This window comes from Schistocerca gregaria, chromosome 3 (assembly GCF_023897955.1).
Source record: "Schistocerca gregaria isolate iqSchGreg1 chromosome 3, iqSchGreg1.2, whole genome shotgun sequence".
In the NCBI taxonomy this organism is placed as follows: Eukaryota; Metazoa; Arthropoda; class Insecta; order Orthoptera; family Acrididae; genus Schistocerca; species Schistocerca gregaria.
In genome coordinates this window covers 82,225,942-82,252,853 of record NC_064922.1, presented here as the reverse complement: position 1 = coordinate 82,252,853, position 26,912 = coordinate 82,225,942, and the positions used below count along the sequence as shown (strand labels likewise).

At 45.9% G+C, this 26,912-nt stretch overlaps 3 protein-coding genes across 10 annotated transcripts in view; 2 read left to right on the top strand and 1 right to left on the bottom strand.

Moving 5' to 3' along the window:
- LOC126356058 (F-actin-uncapping protein LRRC16A) overlaps positions 1 to 22,846 on the bottom strand; it is a 488,103-nt gene extending 465,257 nt beyond the window's left edge. For 4 of the 8 annotated variants that reach the window (XM_050006752.1, XM_050006757.1, XM_050006756.1 and 1 more), the window contains exon 1: positions 22,653 to 22,826. In XM_050006752.1, coding sequence (XP_049862709.1) covers positions 22,653 to 22,689 — 37 coding nt within the window. In that variant the 5' untranslated portion in view covers positions 22,690 to 22,826. Of the gene's footprint in view, positions 1 to 22,652 lie in introns of all 8 variants that reach the window. The other 4 variants (XM_050006753.1, XM_050006754.1, XM_050006760.1 and 1 more) reach the window with 3 other exon arrangements.
- A 64-nt stretch (positions 22,847 to 22,910) lies between these two features.
- The window catches only part of LOC126356060 (ubiquinone biosynthesis protein COQ9, mitochondrial), a 221,413-nt gene continuing 217,411 nt past the window's right edge, over positions 22,911 to 26,912 (top strand). Inside the window, exon 1 of the mRNA XM_050006762.1 lies at positions 22,911 to 23,107. Coding sequence (XP_049862719.1) covers positions 23,050 to 23,107 — 58 coding nt within the window. The 5' untranslated portion in view covers positions 22,911 to 23,049. The remainder of the gene's footprint in view (positions 23,108 to 26,912) is intronic.
- Positions 23,097 to 26,912, top strand: part of LOC126356059 (glomulin) — a 59,667-nt gene continuing 55,851 nt past the window's right edge. Inside the window, exon 1 of the mRNA XM_050006761.1 lies at positions 23,097 to 23,199. The gene's annotated coding sequence lies outside the window, so the exon portion shown is untranslated. The remainder of the gene's footprint in view (positions 23,200 to 26,912) is intronic.

The following is a 26,912-nucleotide window of genomic DNA, read 5'->3' as shown; positions in this document are numbered from 1 at the left end:
AAAGCAGTGACATGTGTGCCTGCATAACATCTTTTCAGGTGCTAAACTTCCAAGTGGATTCGACCTACCACACAAGACCTGGATTACTCCCAACAGAATCCGTACTGGCCATGGTCGATGCAGGGACACACTCTTTTAAGTGGAAGAAACTGCCTAATCCAGCCTGTGACTGCGGGGCTCCATACCACACTGTTCACGGCAATTTCAGTGAATGCAGGATTCGAGCATTTCACGATGATGAAGAGGACTTCCTGCTAGCAACTGCAGATGCAGTGCACTGGATTGAAGGACTGGATATTCAGTTGTACAGACAAACTTAAGTTTCTTGTGTGTCAATATGTACATATGTATATGTAATTTAATTTTATGATATGTCTGTATTAGCCATACACTAAATAATAAAATGTTCGTACTGGAGAAAACTCTCTCCCTGAATGGATTTGAAGGAAATATAGTCAAAACAGATGTAACTAAAACACTGCACAATTTTGATGCGCCAATCATTTAGATAATGCAGACCCATCTCTGGTATTGTTATAGTAGCTAACTTTGCTTTCAAATACTCATTTACTTGCCCCCAAAATAAATAAGAAACCATAGCGACCTCTGAAAACATATTGTCTATACTAAGGAAATCAACAATACAAAGTGATTCAGCTAATTTCAAAGTATTTTGAAATTCAGGATTTTTTTTTTTTCAAATGATATTCAATGCATAAAAGGGAAAAAGTTACGCTCATCAAAATCAAACCATTCATTAAAATATTTCAGACAAACTTCCTATATATGTCTGCATTCTTCAACTTGTGTTTGTTTTTCACCAGGAATCAGGTCCTACAATTTATCTAGCAACTGTTGCATGTTATAACCAAAAAGCAGTAGCAACTGTTGCCATGTTATAACCAGCAGATCATTTATCCTATGTTCTAACGCCATTTTTATTTTCTCCATCACATGGTATACGTCAAACTGTCATTTCATTTTTTTTTCCTAAGTTCAGCCTACCCTTCGAAAAAATGTTAGTGAAGTGCAAGGAAAATTTTAGATTTAATTCCCTAAAATAAGTTGTTTTCCTGAACCAGACAAACCTATCACGAGGTTTTTAATGAAGCAGAGGCAATCATCTACACTAGAATAGTATGCAGGAAGAGTTTTCAACAATCTTTCTATGACAAGCTTTAGACTTAACCTTCTTGTAGGTATACACCTCAACAAAGCACTGTATTCTATATCAACATCTCCAGCTTTTCCAACACATAAAGTACACCTTGCTTTATATACATTTACTGGAAATGGTCGCAATTCTGGAAATTCTTTTTCCCAAACTGAACGATATACTTGCTGTCACCTACTCTGGTGTGTGCTGGTTTGAATATCTAATTTACTTTTTGTGGGATTTGTCAGTCACATCCATTTTGAACACACTACTTCCACAAAGAAATACGGTCTAAAACGTAAAATACATGATGGCTTGTGATAAAGTGTTGAACCTGCCCCCGAAATGAATGAAACAATATGGCTTGTTGCACGAAGTAGAAGTACAGTTTGTTCACAAAAAAAAAAAAAAAAGGAAAATTCTGAGGGGGTGCGGTGTTGGGGGAACAAGCTGCACTTCCATCACGAAGTTGTAGTACTACACTAACACACACATACTGGTATCACTTTATGTCAAAGCAAGGCTCCAAACAGAATTTATAGTTTCATGTTGAATGATGGTGCTTTTTGCTACTAATTCCATATCACAGACAATTTGAAATTGAAAAGTGCCAGTAATAAAACTTACATTTTGATAATAAAAAGTACACACCACAACAATTAATAGCTATAACGCAAAGTTCTGAGTAGGATCACTGAGGCCGGCTGTGACCGACACAAAATATGAGCACGCCAAAGTCGACTTATTTCTGCTGTGCCAGAACTAGGCAGGCCTCACTGGTCACTTTGTAATGGATGCACAAAATGCAGTCCTGCTTGTCACATCATATTCGTCTCGCTCTGTCTCAACTGCCATCACATACGCACCCTAGCATGAAAAATGTAATCTTTATCATAAAATTTGGTACTGGAAGATTAAAAAATATAAGTCATTACACTTCATGTTCAAAATTTGAACATCTGGCATACAGTTAAAGGTTTGTACCATACCCTCAACAAAACGGGAAAATTCCGTATTGTTCTGGCTAAAACCGTACGTCTGGAAACCCTACCCCAACCTACTATTGATTTCAACCCATTCAGGCGATAGCAGTGTCACTGGGCGAAGAATGATTGCTGGTCACGACACATGCATCGTGCAAGCTGTATCAGTGAGCGTACAGTCTATGTACAATGGAGAAGGCACGCGATCTGAGCATGACGAGGACAGAGTGTGATGGCCAGGAGGCTCGGCAGAAGCAATTGAAAACTAAACGGTTGTTCAAAGAGTGCTCTGGCTAGAGTCTTCAACATGTGTCGAAACCAAGCTGAAACAACGTCCACACATTGTGGGGTTGCGTGGCCAACCCTCATTGCAGCTGTCAGATGTCATAGGCTGGGCAGACTGGTGAAAGGACGACAGGCAACAAATTGTGGCAGAACTACCATCAGAATCACTGGTGGCAGAGTACAAGTGTGTCTGAACACACAATGCACTTAACACTCCTAACGATGGGCCTCTGCAGCAAACAACCCATGCATGTGCCAATGTTAACACCACGGCATCAGCAACTACGACTGTAATGGGCACTCGACCATCGGCAGTGGACATTAGCACAATGGCAGAGCATTGCATGGCTGAAGAGTCCCAATACCGTCTTGATCATGCCAATGGGAGGGCGCTAATCCTTCATCTTCCAGGATAACAGCTCCCTGACACCTGTATGGTGGGACAGAGTCAAGGTGGCGTCGTCTTCATTCAGCTCTTGAGAAACATCGATTTCAGCATCCATAGCTCCAGTGACAATCATGCAAGGAACCATGACGACCGAGTAGTATCATCCACTGGTTGCAGACCACCTACATCCCTTTACGACGATCATGTTTCCTGATGGCTGCTGTTATCTACGCCAATTCTGGACACATGAGTTGGTAGGTGGTCATAATGTTCTGACTGATTAGTGTATGTATATTTGAATAAAATACTTCAGATTTTGTAAACAAATACTATATACGACTTTTTAACATCAAACAATGGAAAATCCAGGATGGAATGTAACAATACCAGAGAAGGAAAGTACCATATAGCGGAGATGCTGAATCACAATAGGCACAACAAAAAGATTCACAGAATTATAGATTTCGGCCATTAAGGCCTTTGTCAGCAGTGTACACACGCACGCACGCACGCACGCACACACGCACATCTGCAGTCTCAGAGAACTGAAGCCACACTGCAAGCAGCAGCACCAGTGCATGATGGGAGCAGCGACTGGGTGGGGGTAAGGAGGAAGCTGGGGTGGGCAGTTGTAGTTCAGGCGGACAGTGAAGTGTTGCAGTTTAGATGGAGGGCAGGAGAGAAGGTGCGAAGGGGGGGGGGGGGGGGGGTAAGTAGTGGAAAGGAGAGAAATTAAAAGACTGGGTGTGGCAGTGAAATGATGGCTGTGTAGTGCTGGAATGGGAACAGGGAGGGGGCTGGATGGGTGAGGACAGTGACTAACGGAGGTTGAGGCCAGGAGGGTTACAGGAACGTACGATGTACTGTAGAGAAAGCTCCCGCCTGCACAATTCAGAAAAGCTGGTGTTGGTGGGAAGGATCCATATGGCACAGGCTGTGAAGCAGTCATTAAGATGAGGGATATCATGTTTGGTAGCATGTTCAGCAACAGGGTGGTCCACTTGTTTTTTGGCCTCAGTTTGTCGGTGGCCGTTCATGCAGACGGACAGCCAGCCAGCTTGTTGGTTGTCATGCGGACAGACAGCTTGTTGGTTGTCATGCCTACATAGAATGCAGCACAGTGGTTGCAGCTTAGCTTGTAAATCACATGACTGGTTTCACAGGTTGCCCTGCCTTTGATGGGGTAAGTGAAGTTAGTGACCGGACTGGAGTAGGTGGTGGTAGGAGGATGTATGGGACAGGTCTTGCATCTAGGTCTATTACAGGGGTATGAGCCATGAGGTATGGGATTGGGAGCAGGGGTTGTGTAAGGATGGACGAGTATATTGTGTAGGTTCGGTGGACAGAGAAATGCCATGGTAGGAGGGGTGGGGAGGGTAGTGGGCAGGACATAGGACATTTCTCATTTCAGGGCACAACGAGAGGTAATTGAAACCCTGGCGAAGAATGTAATTCAGTTGCTCCAGTCCCGAATGGTACTGAGTTACGAGGGGAATGCTCCTCTGTGGCCAGACTGTGGGACTTTGGGAGGTGGTAGGAGACTGGAAAGATAAGGCACGGGAGATTTGTTTTTGTACAAGGATGGGAGGATAATTACGGTCAGTGAAGGCTAACAGCAGGCTGAAGAAGAGAGATTGCAGCCCTTTGCCGCTATATTGGCCGTCTCCTTTCCACGGATACCAATGTGTCCTGGGATCCAGAGGAATGCCCCCAAGTGGAGGCAGTCCTGAATCTGGTGGACCAGAGGGTGGACAGGGTACAGAGGTTGGAGACTGAGGAGAGAGCTGAGCGTATCTGAGCATATAATATACTGTATCTGCTGATGGCGATGGATGTATTTGACAGCCTGAAGAACAGTGTAAAGCTCCGCAGTAAAAACTGAACACTGGTCGGGAAGCCGAAATAGATTAGGGGTGTCGCCAACAATATAGGCACTCCCAACACCAAATGATGCTTTAGAGCTGTCAGTGTAAATGAATGTGGCATCCTTCATTTGTGTGCATAGAGCAGCAAATGCCTGACAATAAATGAGAGAAAGGGTACTATCCTTGGGAAGCTGACAAAGGTCTCGGAGCATGCAGGTCCGGGGGCGGAGCCAAGGCAGTGCTGTACCCCCCGTTGTCCAGAAGGTTTTAGGAAAGTGGAAGGAAAGAGAATGTAGCAGTTGACGAAAGCGGACTCCCAGTGGTAGTAGAGAGGAAGGGCAGCCTGCATACCCTAAATCCAAGTAGGCGTCGAAAAAAAAGGTCATGGGCTGGATTAGCAGGCATGGAAGACAGATGGCTAGCATAACGACTCAGAAGGACAGCTTGCCGAATGGACAGCAAAGGGTCAGCAGTCTCAGCATAAAGGCTTTCCACAGGGCTGGTGTAAAACACTCAAGATGCTGAACGCAATCCACAGTGGTGGACAGAGTCGAGATGCCGAATAATAGACGGCTGAGCAGAGGAGTAAACTATGCTTCCATAGTCCAATTTCAATTGCACTGAGGCGTGATAGAGGCAGAGAAGAACCACTCGGTCAGCTCCCCAGGAGGTACCATTCAGAGCATGGAGGGTGTTGAGGGATCGCAGACAGCAAGCCGAAAGATAGGAAACGTGGGAGGACCACCACAGTTTTCTGTCTAATATAAGACCCAAGAATTTAGCAACATCCACGAATGGAAGGTCGACAGGGCCTAGATGTAGGGAAGGTGGAAGAAACTCCGTACCACACCAAAAACTGACACAAACGGTCTTACTGGGAGAAAAGCGGAAGCCAGTTTCAATGCTCCACGAGTGGTGGCGACCGAGACATCCTTGAAGACATCGTTCAAGAAGGCTGGTTCGTTGAGAGCTGTAGTAGATTGCAAAATCGTCCACAAAGAGGGAGCCTGAAACGTAGGGAAGGAGACAATCCATAATTGGATTTATGGCAATGGCAAACAGTACAACAATTAGCACAGAGCCCTGGGGTACCCCATAGTCTTGGCAGAAAGTATGGGAGAGAGTAGTGTTCACCCGCACTTTAAATGTGCACTCTGCCACAAATTCACGAAGGGCAGCCGACCTCGAAAGCCCCCAGAGAACAATGTGCGGAGGATGCCTGTCGTCCAACAGGTATCGTATGATCTCTCCAGATCAAAAAATATTGCTACCGTTTGGCGTTTCCTGAGAAAATTGTTCACGATATAAGTGGAGAGAGCAACAAGATGGTCAACTGCAGAATGATGCTTTCCAAAACCGCATTTGATGGATGTTAAAAGGCTTAGAGACTCCAGCCACCAGGCTAAACAGCAATTCACCATACGCTGCAAAACCTTACATACACTACTCGTGAGAGAAATAGGGTGAAAGCTAGAGGAGAGGGAGTGAAGGTGTTGAAATAACTAGTAAAGAAGTCCCAGCTTGCCTTCTTGCTATCGCAGATGACGCGAGGGCATTGCACACATAGCTGCTAATAGGGGATACAGTTGGCCAAAGTAGGATGGTGGCGGAAAACGCGAAGAGCACCTCGCCGCTCACATATTGCGTCACGGCACGCCTCATTCCACAAAGGAACTGGGGCGGGCGCCGGGGCAAATTGGATGTGCGAGGTATTAAATGTTCCGCGACTGTAAGAATAACTTCTGTATCATGAGTGACCTGATCGTCGATGATAGGAAAGTGACGGTCATTGAATGTCACTAGAGACAAAAAAGGTGTCCAATCAGCTTAGACAAACTTCCAGAGTCTCAGGCGCATAGATGGCAGTTGTGGTTGCAATTGAAGGACACATGGAAAATGGTCACTCGAGTGTGTATCAGCAAGAGTGAACCATTCAAAGCGCTGAGGTAGCTGAACAGTACCGACCAAGAGGTTCAAATGAGAGAATTTCGTCAAGGGGCAGAAAAAAATGTAGGTTCCCCAGTGTTGAGGCAAACAAGATCCGCTTGGTGGAAAACGCCAATCAATAGGGAGCCCAACGGACAAAGACGAAGAGATCTCCAAAGCGGGTGTAGTGGGCACTGAAGACCCCAACCAGCAAATAGGGGGGGGGGGGGGGGGGGGGGGGGGTAGCTGTCCAAGGAGATGAAGGAGATCAGCTCTTGCCATCAATGTCGACGATGGAATGTATATGGTACTAAGAGAGAAGGTGTATCCAGAAAGGGAAAGACGGACAGCAACAGCTTGGCAGCTTGGAAGGAACTGTTTGAGGGGATTGGGTCATAATGGACAGTATCATGGAGAAGAATTTGGAGTGTGCTGGAGTGCCATCAACAGAGGGGAGAACATACCGGACTGACTGGAAATGAGGGAAAACAAAAGCGATTGTGGGGATGCTGCTCTCTTCCCTGAAGACGGAAGACGACCTACGAGTAGGATCGTAGGAGGATCGACAATTCATCCTGACTGGTTCTAATGGCGCAGATACTCCAATGAATAACTGACAGAGGGTGGACAGAAAAGGGAAGAATCTTACCACGGTTGCTCTCAACTCAACGACTGCTGAGAGCCGGAGGCTGACAGCGTGGAACGGCATTCAGCCAAAGGCAGAAGATCCTGATCCATAGGTTGTTCGGGGGCAGCTCCTGCCACCAGCGATCGGCTAGTTGATTGGCCACCAGCATTGTGCCTTGGCGACATGGAAGACGGCCGAGGGCGGTTACCGCCAGATGGTGCTGTAGATAAGAGACGCCATTGCGGAGGACGAGGATAGAAACTTAGTTTCTTATGAGCCTTCTTGGAAACAGGACGTTGAGATGAGGGAGGAATCGATGGTTGTGAAATCGGGGTACATAAAAAATCTTCGCGAGTAGGTTCTTTTTTTGGAAATCCAGGTATATGATTTTGGGGCTCGTGATTTAGTAGAAGCCGATGTAGAGTGAGCTGTAGAGTGAGCAGGTGATAGAGGGGAGGTCGAACGGGCGGTCTTTACATTGGCCGATCTGACGACTGTGGCACAAGTCTGTGTGGCTGCCTCCTTAGTAGGCAAGGACAGTGCTATATTTACCCGCTTGGCGCACGGTGGGCTTTCGACTGGCGAATAACGTACGAGCAGCAAATGTAGACACCATTTTCTGATTTCCTGAATAAGCCGTTCATCTTTGAAAATGGGGCTATCTCTACAGGAAGCAGCGTGGTCACCCATATAGTTGATGTAATGAGGGGATGGAGGTGGACAAGCACCCTCATGGGCACCCGTGCCACATGTAATGCATATGGCTAGATTGGAACACTACTAGCTAGTATGATTAAACTGCTGACACTGACAGCAACCCATAGGGTTGGGAATGTAAGGGCAAACTGAAATTATCTCATAGCCCGCTTTAATGTTCAATGGAAGGTGAACTCTGCCAAATGTCAAGGGGCTGAAACCAAGTCCTTGTCAACCCTTTTCATGACTATGTACAGCTGTTACGTCCTGGTCAGACAGGTAGTTTCGAATTTCCTCGTTGGACAATCTGTCGAGAGTGTGTATAAGCCATCCCGCATGATGAGTTTTTAAAGTGCGGTGCGCTTCCACCCGGACAGGGAAGGTGTGTAGCAGTGAAGTTCGCAGCAATTTCTGTCCCTGGACGGCACTGACTGTTTCTAACAACAAGGTGCCATTTCGTAATCGAGAACAAGACTTTACAGGACATGCAACAGCGTCGACATCTTTCTGAATAATGAAAGGGTTGACTGTGGAGAAGTCTTGACCTTCATCCGAATGAGAAACAACATGGAACTGTGACACTGATGGAAGAATTGTCCGTGGCCAAGACTCATCTAACTTTTGCTCGTGAGCAGAAATTGTAGACGTAGAGGAAACCATTGCGGGAGAATCCCCCACGATTACCAGTCTCTCCGATGGCGCGCTCTTCCCTTGTGGGGGGGTCCCCTCTCTGAGGGCACTCCCACCTTACGCGAATGTTCACACCTCAGGTCACACACCCCGAGAAATGGACGAAGGGACCAATCGGCACATTTGGAAGGTACCAGCTCGGGTAATCACCACTCCCTGGGCCCGGCCGTTACCAGGGGGTACGTGTGTGTCCTACCCGTCTACCCGGGGCAGGGAATTATGCGTTACCCCATCACTATGCGTGGAAACGCACAGGCAGCCTTCAAACTCACACAGGGAGGAAAGAACGAGAAAAGGAGGAACAAAGAAAAGAAAAGAGGTCTCAAACGCCACAACGGAGAAGAGGATAAAGAGAAGAGGCAAGGAAATGAGAAGGACAAAGAGAGGACAGATACTTTCCAGCATAGAAAGCAAAGAAGAGAGAGTGTCTTACAGTTACAAGCGTACATCTCCGGACGTAGGCATGAAAGATCCTCCCATAGGGGGACAAGGGGAAGGGAAGAGGCGGAGGTGAGGGGGGGGAGGGAGGATGGGGGGGGGGGGGGGAAGGATGTGGAAAAGGAAGGTATGCAGCCCAGAAAGGAAAGAGAGCCGCACTCTTGCGGGGTCCCGTGCTCGCCAAACACCAAAGAGTTATGGACCCCCTGGTGGGGTAAATCAGGCTATAGGAAATACCACAACCAGTCGTACTTGTGGTTGGTTGCAGTATTTCGTACTGTGTAATTGAATTGAGTGAGTGAGTGAGACAAAAATATCCACTGTGCGCATCCTCATGCCTATATGTGCATATGGTGTGGACGATATATTGGCATGCAGCAGCCAAAACCTGCAACAATAGGTTTGTGGGGGGTTAAAGGGACCAGATTGCTACGGTCATCAGTCCCTTTTTCCAAATACTAAAAACACACACAGAGAATAAAACCGATCAACAGACGACACGGAACAAGAGAAACGTAGACAAAGACCAGACAAGACGAACTAAAATCACACAGAGTGTGACGGTGGTTGGCCGACCATACAAACAAAAAGGAAAAAGCCAACCACCGAGAAACACATGAAAAATCAGACAAATCGTAGACCATAGGCCAGAATCAACACAAAAACAAACACACTTACATTAAGCGATAAAATCCCCCTGCCCGAATAAAACGCAGAACTATGTCCGCTATGGAAGAGCCGTCAGATAAAAGCGCAGAGAGCATATCAGGCAGCGCAAGTCTGCCTGAGCACAGTTAAAAGGGCGCACTCCAACAGAATATGGACCACCGTCAAGGATGCCCCACAACGTCAAGAAGGGGGATCCTCAAGACATAGTAAATAACTGTGCGTGAGTCGGGTGTGGCCAATGAGGAGCCGACAAAGGACAACTGAATCCCTGCGGTTGGCTCCCATGGATGACCGCCATACAGTAGTCATCTCCTTGATACGGCAGAGTTTGTTTGGCACGGGCAGGTTGCACCAATCAGTGTCCCATAAATCGAAAACTTTGCTGCGTAATACTGTCCGCAAATCAGTCGTCGGGAGGCCAATCTCCAGAGATGGTGCACTAGTGGCCTCTTTCGCCAGGCGGTCAACAGTTTAATTTCCAGGTATCCCAACATGGGCCGAGGTCCAAACAAAGACCACAGATCTGACGCAACGGGCGAGAGTATGCAGGGACTCCTGGATAGTCATCACCAGACGAGAACGAGGGAAACACTGGTCGAATCGCTACAGATAACGAAGGACTCACCTGAGCAGGAGCGGATATACTCTAGGGCACGAAAGATGGCGACCAGCTCAGCAGTGTAAACACTGCAGCCAGCCGGCAACGAACGTTGTTCAGAACGGTCCCCTAGAGTTAGTGCATAACCAACACGACCAGCAACCATCGAACCGTCGGTGTAGACAACGTCAGAGCCCTGATACGTGGCCAGGATGGAATAAAAGCGGCGTCGAAAGGCCTCCGGAGGGACTGAGTCCTTCGGGCCCTGTGCCAAGTCGAGCCAAAGGCAAGGGCGAGGCACACCCCCACGGGGGTGTACGCCGGCAACGAACGTTGTTCAGAACGGTCCCCTAGAGTTAGTGCATAACCGACACGACCAGCAACCATCGAACCGTCGGTGTAGACAACGTCAGAGCCCTGATACGTGGCCACGATGGAATAAAAGCGACGTCGGAAGGCCTCCGGAGGGACTGAGTCCTTCGGGCCCTGTGCCAAGTCGAGCCAAAGGCAAGGGCGAGGCACACCCCACAGGGGTGTACGCAGAGGCGCCCGGAAAGGAGGTGGTACAGGGAAACACCCAAGCCCATAAAGAAGCTATTTGACGCGTACGGCGATCGGACAACCCAACCGGGGCCGACGTTCTGGCAGATGGACGACTCACTGCGGGAACAGGACACGAAAATTTGGATGCCCAGGCAAGCTAAAAACATGGGCAGCATAAGTAGCCAGTAATTGTTGGCGTCGTAACCGCAGTGGAGGGACACTTCCCTCCACAAGTATGCTGTCCACAGGGCTGGTCCGGAAGGCACCAGTGGCAAGACGTATCCTGTTGTGGAGGATTGGGTCCAGCAGCCGCAACGCAGATGGGGATGCTGAGCCCTAAGCCAGACTCCCATAGTCCAGACGGGACTGGATTAACGCCTGGTAAAGCCGTAGGAGAGTAGATCAGTCGGCACCCCACCTGGTGTGGCTCAGGCACCGCATAGCATTTACAAGCCGCCAACACGCCTGTAACTCCACCACTGTAAGAAGCTCGCCGTCAAGAAAACGCCGCGGCTCCGGGTGAACAGTGAGTCACCGGCAGAAATGCATAACGCAGGTCTTGGCTGCCGAGAACTGAAAACAATGCGCTACAGCCCAAGACTGCGCCTTGCCGATTGCGCCCTGTAGCTGACGTTCAGCAGCTGCAATGCCAATAGAGCTGTAGTAAAGGCAGAAGTCGTCAGCATACAGGGAAGCGGAGACAGAATTTCCCATGGAAGCAGCGAGCCCGTTAATGGCTATTAAACAGAACCCTGTGGCACACCGTACTCCTGAACTTGGGAGAAACTATATGAGGCCGCGACGTGCACGCGGAAGGTACGATACGACAGAAAATTGCGGATATAGATGGGCAGAGGGCCCCGAAGACCCCATCCATGAAGCGTAGAAAGGATGTGATGACGCCATGTTGTATCATACGCCTTCCGCATGTCGAAAAAGACAGCAACGAGATGCTGACGGCGGGCAAAGGCAGTATGGATGGGCGACTCCAGGCTCACCAGATTGTCAGCGGCGGAGCGGCCTTTATGGAACCCACCCTGAGACGGAGCCAGAAGGCCTCAAGACTCCAGTACCCAATTCAAGCGCTGGCTGACCATCCGTTCAAGCAACTTGCAAAGAATGTTGGTGAGGCTAATGGAATGGTAGCTGTCCACCTCCAAAGGGTTCTTCCCTGGTTTCAGAATGGGGACAACAAGACTTTCCCGCCATTGTGACGGAAACTCACCCTCGACCCAAATGCGGTTGTAAAGATCGAGGAGGCGTCGCTGGCAGTCCACTCTCAGATGCTATCTGGCCCAGGAGCGGTATCAGGACAAGCGGCGAGGGCACTGCGGAATTCCCACTCACTGAATGGAACATTGTACAATTCAGGATGGTGGGTGCGAAAAGAAAGACTCCGACGTTCTATCCGCTCCTTAATGGAGCGGAAGCCCAAGGGGTAGTTGGCAGAAGCGGAATTCATAGCAAAGTGCTCTGCCAAGCGGTTTGCAATGACGTCAGAGTCAGTACAAACTGCTCCATTCAGTATGAGTGCAGGAACACTGACAGGGATCCGTTAGCCATAGAGATGGCGAATCTTGGCCCGGACCTGCGATGGAGTGACATGGAGGCCAATGGTGGACACATACCGCTCCTAGCACTCCTGCTTGCGTTGGCGGATAATGCAGCGGGCTCGCTCACGCAGCCGTTTGAAGGCGATAAGGTGGTCGATTGAGGGATGTCGCTTGTGACACTGGAGCACCCGCCGGCGAGCTTTAATCGCTTCAGCGATCTCAGGCGACCACCAAGGCACAGTCCACCGCCGAGGGGACCCAGAAGAACGGGGAATGGCAGATTTGGCGGCAGTAACGATGCCGGTGGTGACCGATTGAACCACTGCATCAATGGCATCGTTAGAGAGAGGCTCAATAGTGGCAGTGGAGGAGAACAAGTCCCAGTCAGCCTGATTCATAGCCCATCTGCTAGGGCGCCCAGAAGACTGATGCTGTGGCAGTGACAGAAAGATCGGAAAGTGGTCACTACCACACAGGTCGTCATGCACTCTCCATTGGACAGACGGTAAGAGGCCAGGGCTACAGATCGAAAGGTCAATGGCGGAGTATGTGCCATGCGCCACACTGAAGTGTGTGAAGGCACCATCATTTAAGATCGAGAGATCGAGCTGAGCCAATAAATGCTCAACGTTGGCACCTCGACCTGTTGCCACTGACCCACCCCACAGATGGTTATAAGCGTTAAAGTCACCCAGTAACAGGAAAGGTGGAGGCAATTGAGCTATCAGAGCAGCCAGGACATGCCATCCGGTGGAAGGCAAAGACTGCAGACGGTAACAGCCTGTGGTGTCCACACCCGAAAAGCGACAGCCTCTGAAGTTGTGTGGAGAGGTACAGACTCGCTGTGAAGAGAGTTCAGGACATAGATGCAGACGCCACCAGACACCCTTTCATAAGCTGCCCAGTTCTTATAATAACCCCGATAGCCACGGAGGGCGGGGGTTCGCATTGCCGGAAACCAAGTTTCCTGCAGAGCAATGCAGAGGAAAGGGTCAAGGCTCATAAGTTGGCGGAGCTCAGCTAGATGGTGGAAGAAACCGCTGCAGTTCCACTGGAGGATGGTGTTGTCCATGGCTGAGAAAGGCTTGACGGGACTGGGAAGGGAAATTACGCCGCTGGGTCACCTGCTGCCTCCGATTTAGCACCTGTGATAGTGCTTTCCATGGCGTCTGATGGACTGGCGAGATCGAGGTCCTCAGCGGATGCCAGAATCTCCACCGCATCCTCAGACGCAGAGCTGGAAGGTTGCGGTGGGATGGCTGCCACCGCGAGTTCCTTGGGCTGAGAGCTCTTCTTGGGTTTCTCACGCCGTTCCTTGGGTCGCACCGGCTGGGAGGGCTTCACCGATTCACTCTCTGGGACGGAGGAGGATCGTGAAGCCCTACGACCAGATGATTGCGGGCACTTACACCATTGTCGGTCGTCAGGCTTCTCGCTGGCGGAAACCTGGGAAGGGAGGGACCCAAGGGACCCCTTGCGAGCGTGAGAAGCCGCAAAAGTTGGACACTTCTCCGGCTTAGAAGTGGGGACTGACGTCCCCGATGGGTGGGATGGTGTTGCTCCTGAGGTAGGTGGCGCAGGAGCAACCGGGTGGGTAGTGCCCCCCCACTGGCGAGGGGGCAGGAGGAGTTTTACTACTCGTTGATCCCGCCACAGTTGGAGAAACATACGGGGCTAGCACAGGTGTTGTAGCAGGAGCGTAGGAAGATGTCATTCTCACAGGATGGAGTCGGTCGTATTTCCTCTTGGCCTCAGTATAGGTTAGTCGGTCCTGGGTCTTGTATTCCATGATTTTACGCTCTTTCTGGAAAATTCGGCAGTCTGGCGAGCAAGGTGAATGGTGCTCCCCGCAGTTGACACGGATGGGAGGTGGGGCACATGGAGTATTGGGATGTGATGGGCATCCGCAATCTCGACATGTGAGGCTGGAAGTGCAGCGAGAAGACATATGGCCGAACTTCCAGCACTTAAAGCACTGCATCGGGGGAGGGATATAGGGCTTAACTTCACATCGGTAGACGATCACCTTGACTTTTTCCGGTAATGTATCCCCTTCGAAAGCCAAGATGAAGGCACTGGTAGCAATCTGATTTTCCTTCGGACCCCGATGAACACGCCGGACGAAATGTACACCTCGGCGCTCTCAATTGCCGCGCAGCTCTTCATCAGACTGCAAAAGAAGATCCCTATGGTAAATAACTCCCTGGACCATATTTAAACTCTTATGGGGTGTGATCATAACGGCAACATCCTCCAACTTGTCACAAGCAAGTAACCGTCGTGACTGGGCAGAGGATGCCGTTTGTATCAGGACTGACCCAGAGCGCATTTTTGACAAGCCCTCCACCTCCCCAAACTTGTCCTCTAAATGCTCGACGAAGAACTGAGGCTCTGTGGAGAGAAAAGACTCCCCATCAACCCTCGTACAAACTAAGAAGCGAGGCGAATAACTGCTACTGCCATCCTGAGACTTACGTTCCTCCCACGGTGTGGCCAGGGAGGGGAACGTTTTCGGATCGTACTTCTGAGCGTTAAACTGAGCCCGAGAACGCTTAGAGACTGCTGGTGGCTGGCCACCAGCGAGAGACGATGTACCACGCTTCACTGCGGGTCATCCACCCTGATGCCACCTACTCCGACCAAGGGCCCTCCCCAAGGGCGCCACCTAGCCACTGCAAGAGCCACCTGGCAGGATGGCCGTTGCCGGGAGTACCGAAACACCAGGAGGATAGGCATCTACTCCTTGGCATACGTGGGGAGTTAATGGCGCAGGCATCAGTAGAGCGATCCCTGTGTTGTCAGGGGGCTACAACCAACAGGGTAGGTACATGGCGGCCCCACCACAACGGACTGGCTACCGTGCTGGATGTTAGGTAACATGTGGTCCATGGTCGCCGTCGGTGCAGAAAGAGGCACTGCACAGTGCAAGGTGTTATCTGCACGCAGAAAAAGAGTCATGCCCAAGAGATGGAGAGCGCACAGGACTGCAGTTCAACAGTGTATAAGCTGGCGAAAGGTCTGATCGCAAGATGGACACAATGCACCAAGTAAGGCGCCCTTCCCCAATCGGCTCACTCTTCGGAAAATTTTGAGAGATGGAGATCAAACCCAACAGGGGACCATCATATAAGGCCGAAAAGTTTGAGACTCCTTTTAGTCGCCTCTTACGACAGGCAGGAATACCGCAGTCCTATTCTAACCCGCAGGGGGATCTGCATCTCTGTGACGCTCACATTCTTCCACTCTTCACCTAACTCCGCGGGGTCCACCTCCATTATACTGGAGCAAGTAACCACGCCCTTACTAAAGTTAAGGGTGTTACACAACTCAGCCTTGACTGGGAAGTCACCTAAGGTCTCACATCCCAGCAGCTTAGATATTTGGTTGGAATTAGCAGTTTCAATTAGAAGTGTTCCATTACAAAGTCATTTGACACTTTTCAGAGACCCAGCAACATCCTTCAATATCTTGTGAATGTAGAAAGGGAATATCACCTCAAAGCTTCCCCTATTTCACTTGATTATAGTGTAAGTGTTACGGCACACTAATGCCCTGTTACTATCACTCTGAGGCTTCTTTTCGGGAGGACACACCAACCGAGCTCTCTTTGAGGAGTGGGTGTAGGTGCTGTCTGACGGTACACCCGTCCCATAAAGAATAGCAGTTTCCTGACACCGTTCCATAGGGATCTCACAAGATGCTAGGGAAAGAACTGTCAACCTAGGCAGAGCGCTGCATGCCTGAGCAAGCCTTATACAACGGGGGGTGGTGGTGGGGGGGGGGGGGGGGGGGGGGGCGGCGCCACGTGCCCATAGGTTGCCCGCTAAAGACCGGTTTAGCTCAATAGCCATTCACCTCCTCAGCAGGTAGCACACCTTGAGGTTGAGGTTTCTTTAAAGAGGTGTGTACCTTAATCGCCGTCCAGGCGGTGGAGCCAAGACCCCTGTTCTCCGAAACACACAACATTCCACCGCAGAGCCGCATGGTGTTTGCTGTAGTAGGACCAGAGCTTAAGGCGACAGAGGACTGATGGTGCTTACCAGTCCCCAGCTCAGGAATCCTGGGGTCACCAAGCCCATACTCAACAAACGAATGCTGAGCCCCTGAGAGGAGTGGGAAAGGTGTGCCCCACCAACCACTCAGGCAGGCAAAAAAGCCCTACCTTACTGTCATGAATATAAACTACCTTCATAGGCAAAACACAACACCAGATCAGCCACTTGGCATCTTCTGCTAGTAGCAGAGGGAGCATGTCAAGAAAATTAAGATGCTGCCTCAAAGGAGTCAAATGAAGGCAGTCTTGCCTCAAAGCAGTCAAATGAGGACAGTCTATGAGTAAGTGGGCCACCATCAGGTGGGCTCCGCATCAGCAGTGAGGGGGATCCCCACTTCGGAGAATGTGGCCATGGGTCAGCCAAGTGTGACTAATGCAGAGTCGATAGAGGATGGTTGATGAAACCACGTCAGCCAGGAATCCAAGACTAGTGCCAGGAAGTGGTGTCTCTCAAGTAGAAGAAGTAATTGATAGGCTCCATAGAGCACTGGGTGTGAGTGGGCAGTATGATGGCGACAGAAGTGCTCGACATGAATTTTGGCGGCTGAAAACCAAAAGCCTTGTGTGGGAGTCCACGACTGCACCTTTTGTACGGCGAATTGTACGCAATGCTCAGCAACGACCGCAATAGAGGAGTAATAATAAAAGCAAAAATCATCAACATACAAGGCAGGTGATACCAAAGGCTCCACAGCTGCTGCTAGACCATTGATGGCCGCCAAAAAGAGGGAGATGCTGAGCACGGAGCCCTGCAGAACTCCGTTTTCTTGGGTAAGGGGGGCACTGAGTAAAGTGCCCACTTTAACCAGGAAGTTCTTGACAAAAATTACAAGTGGGCTCAAATTGTGTAACATAGTATGAATGCGGTGACATAACTTCGTGTCGTGAGCCTTCCACAAACTGAACAAGACAGTTATGAGGTGCTGACGATGCGCATAGGCCACGTGGATGGTGGATTCTAGATGAGCTAAATTATTAGCAGTGGAGTGGCCTTTGCAAAAACTGCTCCGAGGTGCAGCCAAAAGGTCATAAGACTCAACAAGCCAATGCTGCCACTTGCTCACCACACATTCGAGCAACGTACAGAGAAGAACAGTAAGACTGGTTGGGCAATAACTGTCCACCTCAAGTGGGTTCTTACCCGGTTTTAGTACTGAACTACCGCACTTTCTCGCCACCGAGATGGGAACTCGCCCTCATTCCGGATCAGATTAAAGAGAACGGCAATGTGATCCTGACAATCCATTGAGAGATGTTTCAGCATTTGGCTGTGAATGAAGTCTGGCAGATTCGCCTGATCTTTGGCCTTATTTGTGATGGAGAGGTATGTGATCCAATGGTGGAAATGTACCATTCCCATGATTCTTGCTTTCATCAGTTTTATCAGGTAGTAGATGCAGGCACAGAACCATTTAAAGGCATGAGTTGCTCCAGTGAAGGGTGCCATTTATGGCATTGGAGAGTCCGCCTAAATGTCTAATGGTCGCAGCAATCGCTGGGGTCCACCAGGGAACCGTCTTCGAATGAGGGGATCACGAGGAAGAGAGGATGGCTTGGTTGCTAAATGAATATCTGCCGTGGTATGCTGAACAGCAATGTACAGAGTGAAACAGTGACTTCATGTTGAAAAGTTAAGTGAAGTCAGATAGGAGGGCAGCTTTTATACCTAAACGAGTACCAACAGGAGTAGGTTAGAGATATGCAAAAACAAGTTGCAGCACAAGATAATGTAAGTTTACATCAATAATGCTGAATATGACAGGCAGTTTGTCTGCTGAGTCTAACATCATTTTCACTTCGAAGATGAAAACACATGCGGAAGTTCCTATTGAAGAAACCTGAACTGGGGTTCGCAATGCTAGATTTAGCATCTATGCAAAACAATATAACTAGCGATAATACAAAGTTTGTGGTGACGGTTAACAGCTTCGATGCCCGAGCAGTCAAAATGGTGTGCAACGTTATATTGATATCACCCTCACAGCAACAGTACCTCCACATTGTGCTGATACGGATGTACAAAATGTTCAAACAATAAATACAAGAAGTGGTTCAGTTTGAGTGTATCAGCAATAGAAGGCTGTCTGAATTCTGATGACAGCTGAGGAGCATCGTGGAAGAGGAAGCAATGTCAGATGAAACACTCCTGCATGTATGGCAAAAGCAACTATCACTTTCAGTGGAATGGCAGTGGTGATGTGAGGGAAGAAATGCATTAAAAATCTGTGCTTGGTGACAATCTTCATGCTTGGGGTTGTTTGGGGAAGGATACCAGACAGTGAGGTCATCGGTCTCATTGGATTAGTGAAGGAAGTCGGCCGTGCCCTTTCAAAGGAACCATCCCGGCATTTGCCTGGAGTGATTTAGGGAAATCACAGAAAACCTAAAACAGGATGGCCGGACGCGGGATTGAACCGTCATCCTCCCGAATGCGAGTCCAGTGTCTTAACCACCTCGCTTGGTAAGCTTCAGGCTATAGTGGTGCAAGGGAGTACTTCAGCAGTGACACAGCAACACTCGGGAGACTACAGCTATACAGCACGGGCAACAGATGAATATCCACGAGTAGCTCTGACTTGTGAAATACCAGACAGACACAAGTCAGAAGCCACTGTTGTCACTGGTGATGAATAAGTGGACCTGCACAGGGAAAGGTAAAGAAGAGGGGTATCCATCAGCTCAGATGACCCAAGGAGGAGAAAATCATCTGGTGTATTGGTGTCACAAGCATTTTGCTTATCAGGCCACGAGATGCACATCTCCCTGCTTCAAATGCAAGGAAGAGCAGTAATTGACAGTTTCACGGTGCAAAAGCCACCATCAAACTGACGACGGAGAAAAATTATGTGGCGCAGTACTAAAAAGCAACATGCACACAGGCCAGTGAGAGACTTTCCTAAAACAATAAATCCTTTCTCCCATGTTCACACAGACCTTGTTGGCCTGCTCCCACCATCAGAGGAATATCGTTACGTACTTACAGCTACAGATAGGTATACACACTGAGCGGAGGTAACACTAACCAGTGATATGTTGGCACAACTGATAGCACAGCCCTTCCTAAAAATGTGGATATCCCATTTTGGCGTCCGGCTTGTGTCATCATGGAGCAGGGCGGAAATCTGAGTTGAAAATGTGGATTCCAGCACCTCATACGACCAGTTACCATCCTGCAAGTAACGGAATGGCAGAGAATGGCACAGAATGTTGACATCCATGCTTATGTGCCATGAAAACAGCTGGACAGCTATGCTACCACTGGTTTTGCTGGGACTTCGCACAGCCTTTATGCATGACAGAGCATAAACTACAACAACAGAGCACCTGTCGTCAGAGGTGTTTTTTTTTTTTTCAGTAGAATCAAATAAGAACTGTCACCATATAAAAAACAAGGTCTCCAAAATGTGCTGGAAACGAGAAAAAAATTATTACTGGTAGCATAGTGATTTTTTTATTTATATATCACTTTGTATTACCTATAATTTAGTGATTTCTGAAAAGTAAACAGTCCCAAAAGATTAATATGCAAACATGCATTTTTAGAACTAAAATTATTACAAAGAATAAGCATCTGAAACAAACCAAAAAACAAAATATGCTTAAGCAGTTGCAAATCAATGAAACTGTAATGAGAAGATTGTATTCAAATTTCTGTCCAGACATGCTCATTTAACTTTTCTGCCTATATCATTCTGAATGAAAACTGAAACTATACATTTCATAATACTTAACAATAACTAATGTACTGCCACATTATAGTCACCACATTGTTTATGACATCTGTCACAGTTCCTACATCACTCGTCACAGCCGACAACTACGGTAAAACTGAATATCCCTGTTTACCCAAATTAACTATTAATGCAACATGTTCTACAAAGGCAAGGAGAATACTTTTCAAACTGCCAGCGAACCCAGCAGCTTTTCACTCAACACTATGTATTCTCATTACATCAGCTCACTCCATCCAACATTTTTCCACCGAGTCTATTACATCCCGGCTGCGTGTTATTTCTAGCATATTGATTGGCACAATATAACTTGAGACAAATCCTATATCACATGAAGATGATCCTTGGGTGAATAAAGATAAATAATAAATAAAGTGCAATAGTGGAGAGCCTGTAGAACGCCCCCCAACAGTATCTTCAAGGGCGCTTCAGAAAACTTTCCAGGCACAAATTTATTCACTTGAGGAAACAGGTATTAAGTCGCAGGGTGGAACATATGAAAACAGTGGTTGTTAAGAGTTCAAGTAGGACAGTGAAGAGGTACGCTGCTTGGTCAGTTTTCTTAACAGTAAAAAGATGAGTTGGATTTTTTTTTCATGTCCGTATTTGCTTTTTACCAGCTGTCATTAAATGCAGCATACTCATCTTACACAAATAATTCACATAATTAATTCTTAGTGCAAAATACATCATACTTTTTTTTCTGAAATACCAATGCTCCAAATCACTTCATTTGTATTTAACCACCAGATGTTAAATACCAAATTATACATCTCCTTAACACTTTCACCCATGGTTGAAGTTTTAGGACCTAGTTGAGATGGATAATCTTCAAGACAGGCACAAAATGATTCTGTATCCACCAATTTCATAACAGTTGAAAATGAAACTGCAAACTCATAAACCTTCATCAAAATCATCAGGGTAATACACTATTAAGAACCATAAATTTTATGCCTGTGGTTTATTTGGTTTGTTGACTTATACAAAACAATACTACAGATCAATTCCACACTTGATATATACTAATGTGCAACATATACCAATGAAGATAAAAAACGGAAACTATTCAACTGTGTACCATACAGCAACAGAGTAATATCTACTATCTTAGGCAAAATGCAGATAACATGTATTTGCCGACAATCCAAATCCAAAAGAGGCTTGTCGCATCTAGAAATTTTAGATGTGCAAAAGATGGTTTGCAAATACAAAAAAGCCAAATGGATACCTCATTTTTAACACATTAAGTCAGTGATTATTCGAGAAAAACTGTTACACACCTGAAATATCTTTGCCCTTTGCAAATATCTCCATACAGAAAATCATCAATCAAATGAAACTCAGGGCCTCAAGTAGTGCTAAAAATGATATTGTGATTACAAAACTGTTATCCACATCTTATAAACTGTGTTGGTTGTGGCCAGTATGCCTGCAGCTGCATATGGCTGATTTTATTTTAAAGTTTAAGTAGACTAACTAAGTTGTAGGCCTACTTATTTCCAACGGGGCATTTTTGATGGATTTTTATTGTAAAAACTGCAATGTCATAAATAAAACACAAGCTCAATAACAGTACAAATACAAACTGGAATAGTAATATAAATAATAATAAAGAATTTAACAGGAATCTAATAATCTCAAACATCATGGGGACACACACCAAACGAAGTAACACACACACACATTTACGTTATGATTCGTTCCATATCATTACGACATGTATTCATCATCTAAGGAACAAGTATTAATGTAATTCCACTCGTACTTTGGTCAAACATTCCGACTGTGATGTGAAATGTCATTAAGTTCGAACGCAGAAACTATGGTTTTTTCATATCTCATCCACGCTCGTACGTGGCGAACTTGATATACAGACAGTTTCCTGCACCACTGCTGTCACTGAGAGCAACACACAAGAAAAACCTTCGGTAATAATGCAAACAGTCTCTGCAAAACTCAACAAAATTTCCCCAAACGGTATATGTTCAGTTCTTAATCGCACATATTCTGTCTTGCTAACAATTCTGCATCGAGTCTTTTTTCCAGAGCACAAGATACCAAATTGAGAAGAATGGACCTACGCCAAGCGCCACTAATTTCTAACGATTTATCAGTTTTGTGTTCTGTAGCAGTAAACAAATACGAAAGCCAACAGGGCCGAGGATTCTATTGTATACATCAGTGTAAACCTTGGGTGCCTAGATCGCCACACGTGAAATATTTGGTAAAACAACGAGAAAGCAAACGGTCCAGATACGCAACTGAATTATCATTAAATAGGTGTAACCAAATCAAAATTGTAATGCACCAGATTTTTTTGTCACCAGATGAAATACTATCAACAAAGCAGACAACAATAAATCATGCCGTATTTTAGCCTTGATCTCACATTTCAAAGGAAAGCAAAACTTAAGTGTGTACTTAATGAAAACAAACTGAAACTTACCGTTTAAATCTTTTGTTAGTTGGGATCTAGTTGACATTTTACGATAAAATCGATCACCATATGAACACTCGCAATTTTATATCCTATTAATAAAAATATACTATTTCTTAAGACACTAAGAACTACAACACTCTCGCTTTGGCACTGAGCTTCCAACCACTTGCTCGAAAACTTCAGCCATTATTAGAGCTAGTCACAGATTCAAGACACGGCACGTCAAAGATACAGGTAGATGCGGGAGCATGGGAAGCACGGCCGCCTATAAGGTAGCCATGGCTGGAGCTTGACAGTAGTTATAAGGATCGTAGCCTTCTCGAGATTGTACCTCTGTTTGGTGCAACAGTGATTAGATACCTGATATTGAATATCTATATTTACTTAACTTTTTAAAAAAGCTATGGCGTGTGCTGTGCTACAGAAGTTTGCCGGAGCACAAAAAGTGTTAACGTTTCAAGGTGAGCGAGCATCGATATGTTACGCTAACATTAACTCTTTCTATCAAAACACAACAAAAATGAAAGAAGCGTGTTGGTGATACAATTTGACGGTATATAATGCATGCATCAACGTATTAATCATGACTTAAGAAGCTGATAATCTTATGTGGCTTTACAGTAAAAATATACCATTAAGTCGACTCATTTTCCTCTCCGGAGTCGGCTTCCCTGTTAAGGAAGCGGACAAAATTTAAAGCATTGGTTAAACATTGAATTGTTTAGACGGTAGATTTTTTATTGTTATTTAATTGTGTCAGTATTCTGACGAATACGAGACAGGAGTATTTTCATTGCGTCAGTGACTGATTGTTCCAGTGAAATACAAATATAGTTTAAGAATTTCCATCACTGACACCGATAGTGATTCCTGTACAAAGCCTGAAGGCAGCATCGTATTAAATCGATCTTCTGAGTTGAATTATTACTTTATTGACTCTACTTTCCGTTTAGTCTACCTGTTCCAATCAGAAACTAAATAGCCAGACTATAAACTTCAGCCTTTTTAAGTAGGTTTTTTTAAATGACTGTTAGTGAAATGCTAATGGTGCTGTTTTGTACTCTGTTTTCTGTGATCATTGTTAAATCTAAAAGAAAGTTTCCCGGGTGTTGTAATATACGTTGTAGTTTTCCTTATAATCTGTGGACATGTTTGCTATTCCTAGAATATTGTCAAGAATAAGGTGCTATTTCTTAGTTATTTTATTTAATGATTATAAGTCACATTGTTCAGTATATTTTGTACTTACCAATAGCTCTGCTAGGTTCTGGTAGACCTACTGTAGTATATTGAGTAACTTATAAGGCCGAGACAACCCATCTTCAGACATCAAAACGGCAACAGCTCTTTTTATTTTTAAACTAATGAAACTTGTTCTGCCAATTTATTATGGATGTTTGCAAATACAACAAAATTACTCGTACAGAATGCTAAAAATGGAAATAGTTGGTTGCATGAATTATACTTTGTCTCATTTCAGTTTTACATGCCCTAACTATACTTTTATTCTTTCCTGTAACCTGCAGTGGTGCAAAGTCATATATCTGTAGTCTTTAAATCATCATCATTCGAAGCCGATGTTTTTACAAGAAGATATATCCTGTAAGCAAGCTCCACCACCTTCAGCATCAGAAGATGTGTCCAGTACAACTTTCTCTCTCTCTCTCTCTCTCTCTCTCTCTCTCTCTCTCTCTCTCTCTCTCCCTCTCTCCCTCTCTCTCTCCCCTTTTTTCCCAGCCTTGAGTTCAGTTGTTATCACTTCCCCCACCCCCACCCCTAAGATAACATCTTTATGAAACTCAGTTTTAAGGTTTTAATTGTAATATTGATAATTTTCCCCTCTTTATTCCCCTAGTTTCACTTCTTGCTGCTATGTTCAAAAAAAGGGGCAGACATATTATTCTTTCCTTTTGTCAGTTTTTGTTCTGCTGAGCAGTTCATTTAAACATGCTCAGAACCAGTTACAGTGTCCATGTTGTTATTTAGTGTCCTGTGAAACCGCTTGAACAAATAGCAATTGCAATGTTTTCTTACTCATGGCTAGCCAAATTTGGGCTTAATATAAAGTTACCCAATCTAAAAGAAATCGGCTTACTTTTCACATACTGGGTGGGGCAAATGAAAGTGGCCCGGAGAACAGAGTTCCAGGGTACAAAGAAACACAGGAGAGGAAAGGAAATGCAGTACTAACATGACTGTGGTAGATGTTGATAGTGACCACCATTCACCTCTTAGCACTTTTTGGACCCTGTTCAGCAAGTTGCTGAAGGCGGATCAAAGCTGGACTGCTGGAATTTATGTGCTCCTGGAGTTCTTAAAGACTGTGACGGTTGTTGCACTGCGTGTTAGACTTGAGGGCTCCCCACACGAAGTAATCGCACACTTACAGATCAGGTGACCTTTATGGTCTCCTAGGGCAACCAGACTGACCTCTGCCAACAACTCTGTCAAATGTGAAGATTATGTAAATGTGGTCCAAGGTTTTGTATTAGCAGTTGCTTCATCCTATATGAAGAAACTGTAGGTCTTTCCCTCCTCAGTTAATGCTGCCACAAATGTTTAAAAATGTTGGAAATGTAACATGCTAAAGTCAGTGTCTGATGAAGAAAGATGGAATCAGTAATGAGGTGTGCAGACACAGCACACCAGACCTCAACCTTCTGATCATGCGGTTGTGTTTTGTGGAAGTTATGTGAATTCTCTGCTGCCCAGAACCTGTGATTCTGTGAATTGACATAAACACTCAGGGAAACCAGGCTTCATCAGACATAAAGAACAGATCTGTTCACTCACAAAACTGGAGGTGGTGAGGAGTATCTACTGGTTTTAATCTGTGAACTCAGTAGGGATGCATATGCAGGTCCCAGGTGGAGTATTTGCCTTCATGATCAACATGATCAGTTGGTGTCTTGCAGCAGGCATCGATTTAGTTTGATAAGACTCTCGAACATTTTCTGCTGAATTGCACTCATATTTTCTGGTGTGCGGGCATGTTTTAGAATGTTTTTTTTCCAAACCAGATCCTACCTCTCACCATTTTTGGACTGAGCATTGCGTGGCACTCTTCGCTGGCCTAAACTCCACAACCTACACCTGCTGCTCCACTTGAGTACCATTGTCCCCTTTGCACTGCTCCACCTGCACCGACATGGCACACATGGCTGGCATTTATGTGGTGTGCACATCATGGAATGTGATAATATGCATACATTCCCATACAATCATATCCACTCATCCAGGCCACTTTTATTTACCCCACCCTTTATTATTGCATGTGGTAATATATTATTGCAGAAACAATACACCAAGATGGGCTGGTGATATATTTCAGCATTGTTGAAATTTACCCTCAATGGTTCTTTAAAACTTGCTCCACATGCATCCATTCATGTTAAAACACTATTACTTCTTTTTGAAAAGGGGCTTAAAGTGGTTTGTAGTACATTTAGATGCAATATCTTCTAATTAATTTGGTGATAAGTCTCATGTACCTCAATTAATATTAACAAAAATGCTCCATTGGAAACAATACTGAGGGTTTACTTAGCACACATGAAATGGTATTTATTGAATAGCAAATATATTACAGATAATAATGCACTGTCTTCTAGATATTGATTTTGTACCTGTTCGTCATTTAAACAGATGTTCTGGTGATGAGAAATTCAAGCTGTTGAGATATACCAAATCCTTGACATATTTAGTGATTACAGAGAAAAATTACTACAGTTACAGTGGTCTAGATGTTTAAAAATCTTGAACTGATTATTCATAATTCCTGACTTATTCAGATGTTACAAAACTAGATGAAGTGGTAATTGAGGTAAGATTCTTCATAAAGGAACGGTGTCTTTGATTTCCAGGATAAATCAAATGCAAAAATTTGACCATTAGAAGGGACCCATTGTAGCAAACAGGAAGAAAGTGACCTATATATTTTTGCAGTCGTGCATGATTTGTTATGTAAAGTGTCAATAAGCAGACTACACATAAATGATGAGCAACAAATATTTCTTAGAACAGTTGGATGCCCAGCTAGCCATGGGCAGTGCAGTTGATTTTAATTTTTCGGTCATGTGACACTCTCAATTGATCAGTCTGCAAGCTGCAAACAAGTACCTGCTTTGTATGCAGATTTGAGCATTTAAATGAGTTAACTTTATTCAGAGGAGATACATCTGCTGATATGCAAAACAGTTTGCACAAGCCATTAGAATTCTGTTATTATGTCAAAGGTCAATTAATTTTTGAAATATAATTTTGTTT